Source organism: Pteropus alecto, unplaced genomic scaffold (assembly GCF_000325575.1).
Source record: "Pteropus alecto unplaced genomic scaffold, ASM32557v1 scaffold121, whole genome shotgun sequence".
NCBI lineage: Eukaryota > Metazoa > Chordata > Mammalia > Chiroptera > Pteropodidae > Pteropus > Pteropus alecto.
Genome location: NW_006434369.1, coordinates 5,054,549 through 5,066,700, shown reverse-complemented (window position 1 = coordinate 5,066,700; position 12,152 = coordinate 5,054,549). Strand labels below are relative to the sequence as shown.

The window sequence follows — 12,152 nt, the reverse complement described above, 5'->3', positions numbered from 1 at the left end:
AGCCGGAGGAGGAGGCGCAGCCGCAGCCGCAGCCGCAGCCGGAGCCCGAGCCGCGGGGCGGGCGCGAAGATGCACACGACTCAGAAGGACACGACGTACACCAAGATCTTCGTCGGGGGTCTGCCCTACCACACCACCGACGCCAGCCTGCGCAAGTACTTCGAGGTCTTCGGCGAGATCGAGGAGGCGGTGGTCATCACCGACCGGCAGACGGGCAAGTCCCGGGGCTACGGATTTGTAAGTTGCGCGGATGCGGGGGGGATTGGGAGAGGAAGCAGAGGGGGGCGACCAAGAGCCCCACGGAGAAACCGAGGACCACAGGGGAGGGAGAGACAATGGCGCTTAGCCTCGGGGGTCGGAGTTTGGGGCTCGGCGTGACGGTGCGAGGAACCCCGCGGGCGTGAGCGGCGCTGCCCCTTCTGCCCCAGGCAGAACTGAAAGTTTTCGCGCGGAGCTGGAGAGGGCCGGCTCCTGCATAGCGGGGTTCCGAGGGGACTGAGCGCGATGCGGTATTGGGGGACAGGCGGAGCAGGGGTGGAAGGAGAGAACTGTAACGACTGCTGGATTTGGGGGTGCGGAGGGTTGGAAAGGAGGAGCCGCAGCCCCATAGTGTTGCATTCCCGGGTTGGAGGCCGGTCATTAAACGCGCTGTTGTTGCTTTGTAAAAATGTGTCTTCTGGCGTTCCGGCTGGGATGGGGAGGGGGCACCCAGGAGGTCTAGGGCTCCTCTCCTTATGCTAGCTCCTACCCCCGATTTTTAATTGCAAAGGTGGGTTGTTGTTGTTGTTTTTTTAAAATATGTTTCTATTTCTCTTTCCCGAACTGAAAGAGAGCATACTCAGCTTCCTGGAGATTTAAGCGTGCAAATTCAGCTGCCCAAGAGCTGGGAGCCCCAGAGTAGGACAATAGCTATTGTCGTTGGGGGAGTGTTTGGGGGTGGTTGGGAGCACAGACGAATGTGAGGCTGGACTTTTTTTAAAACAAACAGTGCCTCTCAGACAGGGTAGAGACCTGGGGTGGGGGCGGCATTCTGGGGAGGAGTTCTAAGACAGAATTTAGGCTTCCATATTTTTGCTAGGCCCTACTAGCACCCTTAAGACTTTAGAGTGGGAGTGTGTGGGTGGGGAGGGGGTCCTTCCTTCTTCCTTTCTGTTGTTTTTTTTTTTTTTTCTCTTTGGATGGGGGATCAAGGAATAAGTTGGGGGTGGGGGAACAAAAAACAAAAAGAAAAGAAAGAAAAAGTTTAAGAACTATGTCCTCCCCCTTAGTTTTATCATGAATGACTTTTCCAATGTGATTCTGGTTTCCTTCAAGGGTTGATTTAGAGCTTTGTATGTATATCTGTGTATGTATGTTGCTAAGGTCACCATGGCTGACCGGGCTGCTGCAGAAAGAGCCTGCAAGGATCCCAACCCCATCATTGATGGCAGGAAGGCCAACGTGAATCTGGCATACTTGGGAGCAAAGCCAAGGATCATGCAACCAGGTGAGAAACAGGGGTCCTTCCCTACCACTCCTTCCCATGAGAGACCCCCACTTCTGAATAAATGATTCCCTGATTCGGAAGACACTGGTTCCACGAGAACCTGTAGATGTGTTTAGTATAATTGAACCACGGCTGGTTATTCTACCAAGGCATCGAAGATAAATAAATGAGAATTATAAATAGTCCTTTAAGGACTTGAAATGTGCCTGTGTGGGAAAATAGATCTTGGGGTTCGGGACAGTTTCTATATACTCAGACTTAGGCTTTACTCACCCATTTCCTATATGACATACAGTCATAGTCCCCTCTCCATTTTCCAATTTTTAGTCACTTATAGATAACTCATGAGGATTATATGGGCCAAATTTGTCAACTCCATACTTCCTAACTTAGTGTTCTCTCCTTTTACCACCAGTTGCCCTGTGCTGAAAGCAGGCACTCAGGCTTGAACACTGACCCAAGAGAAGCACAGGGGTAGGGGTGGGGGTATCTGGATGGTAAATATTTCACATAAAATCACAGAAATATTAGTACTTGAAGAAAATAGAGCAATTTCACATACTCCAGGACCCTCACATTACAGATGAAGAAACTGACGCTTCGAAATGAGAAGTGGTTTACTCTAAAGTCACATAGCTATCAATCGCCTAAAAAGGAGCATAATTTTGCATTATTTACAACACTACCCTTTGCAATTAGCGCAAATAATTAAGAGTTGACTGTTGAACAAATGTAATTTTTTCTCGGGTAAGCAAGTTTGATTAAATCATATACTCTTTACTCTTAAGTCTTTCCATCTGAAATTTTGGAAAGAGGTTGACACTTCCATCCAAACAGATTTACTAGGAAAGTAGATTGTCAAGAAAGTGTGCGTGCAGATATCTATGAACATTAAAAAACGTGTATTTGTCTGATATACTGTGTGTATACTATCCAGAAAAGGAGAGTTTGTTTTTATGAATTTTTATATTGTAATCTGCAAAATCCATAACCTTTCAAACCATTGTCCAAAGCATTCCAGAATGTTCCAAATTACGAAGACTTTTTATAGTTCGTGATTCAGAATTGCAGGAATATTTGTCACATGTAACTTCATTATCAAGTCCTATTGTTCTTGGTTTCATTCCATGGTAATTTTTTCCTGGTCTAATTTTCTAAGGTCTTGTTCTATGTTTGTCAACTAAACTTTGCAGATAATATTTAGTTCCCACTTATAGTCTATTAAAATTTTTATTTGGATCAGCAATAACATTAATAAAAATGACTTTTTAAAAAATATATCTTCTCTAAAATATCAAAAGAATGGTTATCTTTTTTAAGCGAAAGTTGTGATTGTATTTTATATGTAGGAGTTATAAATGCCTTACCATGCACAAATAGAGAATGTGGTATGTTTTGTTGTTAGGTTTTGCCTTTGGTGTTCAACAACTTCATCCAGCCCTTATACAAAGACCTTTTGGGTAAGTCAACTAATCAGGCCCTCCTAAGTTTCAATATGGCTATCATTTGTTAACTTGCTTCTTTGTTATGTACAGACAAGACCATCATGTCATAGAATGTTCCTGGTTATACATATTTATATATGTTCATGTATTTTTAATGCTGATAATATAAATATTTTTAGATGAGTCAAGTTATCTGACCAAGTATGCAGCCTCCAAAACAGACAAATTTTGAGCTTATGATTAACAAAACAAAACAAAACAAAAATACCAGGTATGACTTGTGTACAAGACAATTGTATCCCAACACCATTACTACTGTTCAACTTGACTCAATTTTATTTATCTCTTTCTAACCTGACAGGGCTCGTATACAGTTAAGCTAACTGATCAGAAGGATACGATGATAAGAGGTGGAATAGTTCTGTTTGGAATTAAACTCTGTAACCAGTAGACTCAGACACACAAGCTCAGATGGTGATTAACGATGCATGGATGTTGGTGTTGTTTTATTTTTCACAATAGTCAATAGACTTCCGTGTGCTTTATTTTATTTATTACAGTAATGAAGTGGTGTTGATAGCTAAACTGTGTGCTTTTTACTTAATTGAAAAGAGCTGTAGTGAAAGTGTTTTCTTTTCCTCGGGGAAGGGGCTCTTTGTGTTTTGGTTTTGGTGGTGGTGGTGAGGAGTGTTGACTTTTGACTTTGCCATGGGAAGCAAAGGGCCTCTCTTTTTTTCTTGCTTTTAAGCTGTAGCCTGTGACTTCCATTTAACCATATTTTTGTAGTGAGTGCTAAATTGTGTGATTTCCCTCTGTAAGAATACAGATACATCGCTTGCATGTCCTAAGTTTCTGTTTCACTGGGGAGTTTTCTGGGAATGGGGTTTTTTCTTTTGCAATGTGTGTCTACTTTTAGGCCTTCTAATTTAAAGGCTCAACAACTCTCATCAGATTTCATTAACACTAGCCAATCTTTGGAGTAGAGTAGCACTAACTTACACTCTTCAAACCTAACTCAGGTGAACAGCCTGCTCATATTTGTGTTACCTCTGGGTTCTGTGATTACCCGCTTTCCTTATTTGAGCTCCTTTATTTTCTTTCCATTCAGACATGGTATGGGTGGGAGATCTCCCACCGCTTAAATTTATTCTGAACACTTAGAGTCTGTTTTGGCTGTATTTTACATGATCAACGTTGCTGTAACTCTAATGCCAGAGATTTAAACATCCTTTTCAAATATTCTAACTGTTCATAAATGTTTTATCCTCAGCAATAATTTCTTCTTTAGCTTAGCTCCTAAACATCTATATGTGTAACCTAGAAGGTTGGATTCTATCTATATAGACAGATATCTACCTTACGTGTCTCTAAGATTAGACGCAGAAAGAGTAATAATATTTTGACTTGGAAGAGTCAAATTATATCTTCCGTGAATACCTGCATATAATCCTCCCTTTAACATACCAATATCTCACTCTTACTGCCAACTCTTATTATTTTAAACTGCAAAAGAGTCTTCTGTCTAATATGATTAAAAGGACTTATTTTGAATTATGGTTCAACAAGCTAATGCTCATATATTCATAGCTATTTATCAGTGCCCCATCCAAACCATCCTGGATACCGACAGTAATTAGTAAGTTAATGAGTCCAATTATTTCTTGGATCCGCCCCGCCCCCCGCCTCATTGGTCTATAATATGTTTAAGGAGGGATTGGGGAAGATAACATATATCTTAAGAAGCGATGGTGAATTTAGTCATGATCTCACACTAATAATCCTTAAACAGTTATACAACTAAATCAATCAACAGGTATTAGCATGTGTTAATTTTTCTCTGTGCCAGGGGTGATACAAAATGAGGACATTGCGCTTTAGTTTGAGAAGCAAAACTAACACAAACCAGTTGGGAATTTTATTGCTAAATTATTTGGTATTGTTTTCAATACAATAGGAACTCAGAATAGCAACAATATAGGTGAGTTGGAGGAGTTGAACTAGGCTGTGTGGGGACTTGAACTAGACTTGAACCAATTGCTAGCTCTTGGACAGGTAACAGGAAGAATGGACATGTCTGAAGGGTGTGGGATGAAGTGAGCATAAGCAAAGGCACAGAGGAGAAAAGACGCAGTGCGTGAATAATGTTTATGGAGGGTCTTGAGAGCTAGATATAGAGATCTGGACTGGTTGTCGTAGTTCTTGTAGCATGAGGAAAATAAGAACGACCAGAGTAAACTGTGTCATACAGAAATTTTAAATCAAACACGTTTTGATAGTAACCTTTTGTTTTTCATCCCTTTTAATATTAGCTGTCTTTATAAAGGATGGTGATTATTACTGTTTGCATAAATTGTTTGAACTTGAGATTCTTATTAAAAATAGATAGCATTCCAGATGGACCAAGCAAGCCTTCTCTTTCTTTTTTAAGTGTTTCTCAACACTGCTCTAATTCCCAGAGTCTGTACCTAACAAATCACACCTGGTCATCCTAAATTCTATTTGAATGACACATGTTCTTATTTTAGGCCTGGAAAGAAGTTTGAGAATTTTTAATTTTACTTGACTTGGTTGAAATTCTAGTAACTAAACTATTTTTTTTAAAAAAAATGTGGTCCTTAAATGGCCCCCAAATTAAAGAGAAAACTTTGGCCTGAAGGAATTTCTAATGTAACACAGTGAGAAGATGTATAGAAACTTGTGGATTTGCTGAACAATATCTTATAAATATTTTATGTATGAAAGAGGCAATTTTTATTGAAACCTTGGAGAAAAGAGTGTGGATCTTGGAGAAGAGAGTGTGAAGAGAAAATTCTAGGCTAGTTTAGATCAGGTTGAAAAGACAAACATTTACTCAGTACAGCTTTAAGTGCTAAGTTTCATGTTAGTTGTGTTAACACTGTACAAGGTATTATAATGTCCACTAACTTCCCCCAGGGCTCGTAAGTGATAGAGTCTGGTTCTAGGTTCGTAATCATGGTTTTCCTGACCTCGAAAGCTATGTTCTTGCCTCTCTGTCAAGCTGTAATCTACTAAGAAAACTGACAAGCACCCATAAGGGCTGTTCCTTCGTCTTCAGATAAAGAAGAGAGACATCAGGATGGTGGGATCCAGGAAGTCTTCACGAAGGAGGTGGGAGCTGACCTAGATTGTAAAGGATGGTGGAGGATGAGGAACTCTTGTATTGAGTACTTACTTATCCATCATTGTAGGCTCTTCACATAATTTTATTTAATGCACAGCAATTCAGGGGTGGAAATATTAGGTTCATTTCACATATGAGAAATATGTGAGACTAAAAGGCGAAGCACATTTCTGAAGGCTCTACATGTAGTAAGTGTGGCTCGGATTGTAAAGGATGGTGGAGGATGAGGAACTCTTGTATTGAGTACTTACTTATCCATCATTGTAGGCTCTTCACATAATTTTATTTAATGCACAGCAATTCAGGGGTGGAAATATTAGGTTCATTTCACATATGAGAAATATGTGAGACTAAAAGGCGAAGCACATTTCTGAAGGCTCTACATGTAGTAAGTGTGGGAGCTGCAGTGGCTCAGATTTGGATTTCAAGAGATAGAGATGGAACAAGGATTGGCATCACTGGCAAAGGGACGGCAAGAATAAAGGCGAGGACCTAGGAATGTATGGTATGTCCTAGAAACATTGAGGAACCCAGCTGACCTGGGTTCAAGGAAAGGTGGAAAGTTATACTGGAAGAAGTATTTTTGAGTCAGAAGCCTAAAGGGCCTAGCATACCGAAGTTAATAAAATTTTATACTTAATTTGGTATGATATTAGGGGCCATAGGTTACTTTGAACAAGCAAATGAGATGAAGACTTTGTCTGCAGTTTTATGATAGACTGGAAGAGGAAACCAGTTAGAATATCAAAAGTCACAAAGAGATGGCAGAAGGACCTGAAGAGATAGGAAGAAAAGGAAAATGTGGTAAATTTTCTTTGAAAATTGCCCAAAATATCTGTCTTGTTTTTGTGCTTTCGTAACTGCTAGGTGTGTACATTCTATGATTAATTGAGGGAAAGGACGTTGATCGATATCTGGTAGGAGGGAGACTCCCAAATTGCCTTAATGGGTTCCTTAGATTATTAAAAGAATTCCTAATGCAGAAATTGCTTTAGAAGTGCCACCATACCCTTTAGTCCAACTCTGCCTTCCTTCCTGAACTGAGATATTTTAGGCTTTCCGAGGTCTTCTGGGTTCTCCTTTCACTGAGCCTTAAAGGACTCCGGGATTTCATTTGTCCTCCAGACATCTTCCTAACCTTTACCAGACTTCATGTAGGATTCTGATGTTCCAAGGAACTTTATGCTTTCATAGATTGGCATTATCAAATGAAAACTATTAATGTAAAATAAATGCAGAGACAAGAGTCCTGTAAGCAACCCCACCTACCTTTTAATGCATTCTTTACACACACACACACACACACACACACACACTTTATCCTGCCTTTTTGTAAGCTAAATTTATTTTCAGTTAACACCTTTATTCAGAGATACAAACCTAGCAACAATCATGTTGTCCTTAAAACTGTGGGAGTACAGGGGTTAATGTTTCCATATCAGTGAGATTCATACTGGCTGGACTTTGCAGCTGATAAATGTTTTACTTTGGCCTTATAAAGACATTTTACCCACTGGAAACCCTTGTCGCATGACAGGATCAAAAATAGCCCGGCTGCAGCCTCTGCTGTCCATCACCACATGTAAACTGGCATGAGTGTAGGCTCTCTTAGCCATGTCCACACATTGTGGACACGACAGCCTCCAAGGACAGTGTTTCATAAAGCCACACCTGTTGCTGTGAGTGAACCAGTCACCTGACCTGCAGAAAAGTTTTGAGTGTGTGCATGACCATGTGTCTGGTGTCTGACAAGCAATTCAGAATGTTTCTGAGTGTCCTGAGAAACCCTTGATGACGTGGTTTCTCCTGGCACTGGGAAAAATCTACAAGTCTAGTAAAATTGGGTGTATTTTTATCATTGGGGTCAAAGTTCACTACCCTCTGTGATAAATTCATCTTTTCCATGGATGTTCATTAATGAGTGTTTTCAGTAAAAGTCTGAAAAGGCAAAGCAAAATCTATGTTTTGGAATAACTAAATGTGAAGTTTTCTGTTTTGAGTTCTTTAAAATTTTAAGATTGTTATTTGTACTTCTTAAACATTGGCTTTGCCAACAACCAGATGGCATTATAGTGTCATTTTTTTAAATATGGAGGTTTTGTTGGAGATTGTTTTAAAGAAAGATGAAATCAGTTATTCATGGTAGTGTTTTAAATGGGCAGTAATGAATTGCAAGAGTGAGAACTGAGATGCACGGGTTTTTAAAAATACCTCTTGTGATTTAATTAACAAAATTAACATTTAAGTAAAGTCATTGGAATGTGTTTTGTATGTGATCTCTGAATGTATAATTTTAAAAGGTATTCAGTTGTGTTTCACTTTCTTGAACTTTTGCAGGATAATACATAATAATAGCATTGATTCATGTAAAATATCTACTCGTAGGGCGGATTTAAAACAGATATGCTAATAAATCTATTTCTGTTGATTTGAAGGCTAAAAAAGAGTTACTAGATGTGCAAAAAAAAAAAATGTTTCCTTACTCATTATTATGTAAACCTTTTAAGTTTTATTAATTTTGGAAATATTTAGTTGTATTTCCCTGTCCCTACCTTTTCCCTTAACCTCATCATTTCCCCAAAACCCCTTCTGTCTGTCTTGCATAGAGATAAACAAGCTGGCTGACCTTCAGTTGCCTGATAGTCAAACAGGTTTGATTGACCTTGTGTCCTTATGAATTTTATGGAGAAAAAGAAAGAAAGAAAGACAAAAAGCGTGCTGCACATCTCTTTGGGAGTCACTGCCATGAATGTTAATAGCATTTCTGTAGCTTCCCACAACAGCCTCTTGTGATAGAGTGAGCTGCACTACAGTTCGTTTGAGAAGTGTGATTCTGCTGTGTTTACCACACTTGTGAACTTTTAAACTCCTTTTTTATTTTGTCGCCTGCTTCTTTTTTTATTATTATTTTTAATAAGGGTGACTGAGGTTGCAGAGAGATTAATGTGTGCTGAGTCTGCATAGCAATTTCAAGTAGGGTTGCCATGATAATAAACATATGGATTTTGTTGGAATTTATTTTAGTTTTGACAAACCAGCCATTACCCCTACAGTATGGAATGATCACGAATTACCTTTTCAGTCCTGTATTCACGGCTAAGAATTTTTCTGTATTGGCTAAACAGTTTTGTTTCGTGAACTCATTACAAAAGTTTCTAGTCTTGATCAATCAAGCATTTCTGAAATACCTCTTATGTGCGTAGCCCTCATGAACCTTGATTTCTTTTCCAAACGTTTACTAAATGGTATCTATTGGTTCTAAATGATCATAAACAAAAATTTGAGAAGGGAGGGTATCATCATATTTTTGTCGTTCACATTATTTCCTTTGGGGGCACTCCCTGACTTTGGCTACTGCCAGAGTACTTTCAGGGACCACTGGAAAGTAGATATTGTGGCAACCCTATGCTCATAATAACCACTAAATTTGAGTTTGTCTTATCTCTGAACAAGCAGTGCTACAGATAGGAGGCAACTGCTGCCTGACTTTGTTTTCCGTTTCTCAACAGGATACCTGCCCACTATGTCTATCCGCAGGCTTTCGTGCAGCCTGGAGTGGTCATTCCACACGTCCAGCCGACCGCAGCTGCTGCCTCCACCACACCTTACATTGATTACACTGGAGCCGCGTACGCACAATACTCAGCGGCAGCTGCTGCCGCTGCCGCCGCCGCCGCCTATGACCAGTACCCCTACGCGGCCTCTCCAGCTGCTGCGGGATACGTCACCGCTGGGGGCTACGGCTACGCGGTGCAGCAGCCAATCACCGCGGCGGCACCTGGGACAGCTGCTGCCGCCGCTGCAGCAGCTGCCGCCGCCGCAGCATTCGGCCAATATCAGCCTCAGCAGCTGCAAACAGACCGAATGCAGTAGACCAGCCATCTGATCAAAGTTGAATTGTTTTGTCTTTCCCTCCAATTTTCCAATTTTTAGTAGCTAATAAGAGAGTTAACATTGACTTAACAGCTTTAAAAAGAAAAAAAGCTATGCTATTGTGAAACAGAATTATTATTTTTTTTATACTCCAGTAGTGTCTAGATGAGAAAGAGGTGAGAGTGAGGGCGGTGGGCGCAGTTTTGGAAACCAGTCCAAAGAGCCTGAGTAAATGAAAGGCCTCTAGGGAATGATGACAGGAGTAACAATGGAACTTCACTTTTATAATGGGATTTTTATTTTTGCTCTTTTTATAGTATCAGGGAAGCAAACTGCCTTTTACAAGTTAGAAAATGCTATTTGAATCTAGTTGAACCAGGGAATACAGAGTGAGCAATATGTAGCTTGAATTACATTTAAAAGAAGATTTTTTTTAAAAAAGCAAAATGGTGAAAGCACTGATTGTCATTTTTAACAGTCACTATGGCCTATAGAACTTTTTCAAGTAAGAAGGTAATGTTCTTACTCTCAAAAACGGGCATCGAACAATCAATGTAGGAGTGTGGCAGTGGGTAAAATGGTGGACAGGCACCAAAGCTATTTTCTCATCTATCCTGTGGATGAGTGGGACTGTGGAACAAGTGATGTGGAATTAATGGGTGCAACAGCTGTACAGACAATCAATAACACACACAGTTCTGGAAAGAACACATCACTTGTGCTTGTTTGATGAGCTTGTCACATTCTAATCCCTCTCCCCATCCTGTTTCAATTTTGGGAAACTTGTATCTGCTGGTGTCAGCAATTCTGATTCTGAAATAGGATCAGGCTTTTACTACAACAGCCTTCTCTTTCTATTTATTGTGTCGACTCGTGGCTTATGATTAAAGGCAGGCAAAGTTTGCAGACTCTAAACCCTTAAGAACTGTCTTAAGGACATTTATTTTTTTCCCCTTTTTAAATAATTTTACACTTTTTAGTATCTATTTCAGAGTCCTATTTAAAACTATTTATTAGTGAATACAGTACATGCGACAACAAAGTTACTGAGATTACAGTTCTTCAGAGGTAATGATAATGTGGTTTATACTGTGCCTTAATAGTAATGCTATTTAAGATATTTATTTTTAAGTTTTACTATGCTGCACTCTAAAGAAAGGAACTTTAGATGTGACACTGTAAAATTATGTATTCATCTCATGGCATAAATTATTTAGTAGGTCTAGCTGTAGCATATTAAATATTAACCTGTTCAACTAAAGATGTTGACTTGGATTTATTTAAATTCATATGTGCACTGTATAAGAGAGTACTCTTACATTAACACATTTTAGTTTTTAGAGTTTTTTTAACAGGATATATCTAGTTTCATGCTTCTTTTTCTGATTTTTGCTCATGTAGATCTCATTTATTGGTACTTCATTAGTTTAACACTATTCGTATGTAGTTTATGTAGTTTTAAAATGCTGCTTTACATTTTTCTTCTGAAACTGCAATACTTGCAATTTTTATTCTTAAACTAAATTGAATACTATTTTACACTGTATTGGATTTTTATACTTGAACAATTTCATACAAGGGAAGACAGGTTAGCATTTTTATGGACTTTCTCCATTATCACTGGATTTACTTTAAGTATTCCCATACTAGACAGTGTTATGTAATGTAGACATGACTCTCCTGTGCAGATTATTTATTCATTATGTATATTGCTTTATAACATTTCAGATCTTCTAATCTATTCACTTGTATTAAATATAATTTTTAAAAACTTCTGTTGCACTGATTGTTTCTAATTTTGTCTTAAAGATAGAATGATCTCTCTTTTTAACTAGAGTTAACGGCCATGATTTACATGTGACATTTTCAGTGAGCAGAAAGCTTCTCAGACACCCTATTTTTATACCTTTTAAAGTAATTTCATTAACTCAATATCTACCTTATATTGAGCAAATGCTATAGGTCCTAAAGTGAACCCTAAAGGACCCTTCATGTCACTGAAAATTGGTTAACTGAAGACTGCTTGAAAGGAGTGGGCTACAGAGGGGATCCGTCGATCTGAAGCTGGGGCAAGGGGAACGGTGGTTTGACGCTAAACTCTAGTACTTTCTAGCAATGCGAATGGAGCAAGTCGCTTTTTGTAATTCACTTTTTAGGTGAGGTTTTTATTGATTCCTCATCTATCATGTTGGAACAATACCTGACT

General features: G+C 39.3%; 1 protein-coding gene across 2 annotated transcripts; it reads left to right on the top strand.

Moving 5' to 3' along the window:
- Nucleotides 1-65: 65 nt before the first annotated feature.
- On the top strand, nt 66-11,721 carry RBM24 (RNA binding motif protein 24). 2 transcript variants are annotated; one of them, XM_006909245.2, is made up of 4 exons: nt 66-237; nt 1,363-1,486; nt 2,892-2,946; nt 9,583-11,721. In XM_006909245.2, the coding sequence occupies exons 1-4, from the start codon at nt 70-72 to the stop codon at nt 9,944-9,946; spliced, it is 711 nt and encodes a 236-aa protein (XP_006909307.1). In that variant the 5' UTR covers nt 66-69; the 3' UTR covers nt 9,947-11,721. The 2 variants fall into 2 exon arrangements, with proteins under 2 accessions (XP_006909307.1, XP_006909308.1); XM_006909246.2 differs by lacking the exon at nt 66-237 and adding an exon at nt 613-769.
- Nucleotides 11,722-12,152: the final 431 nt, after the last annotated feature.

Coding starts and splice junctions, on each gene's coding strand:
- RBM24 (XM_006909245.2), top strand. CDS start 70: ATGCACACGACTCAGAAGGACACGACGTACACCAAGATCTTCGTCGGG. Junction 1,487..2,891: donor GCCAAGGATCATGCAACCAG/GTGAGAAACAGG, acceptor TTTTGTTGTTAG/GTTTTGCCTTTGGTGTTCAA. Junction 2,947..9,582: donor CTTATACAAAGACCTTTTGG/GTAAGTCAACTA, acceptor GTTTCTCAACAG/GATACCTGCCCACTATGTCT.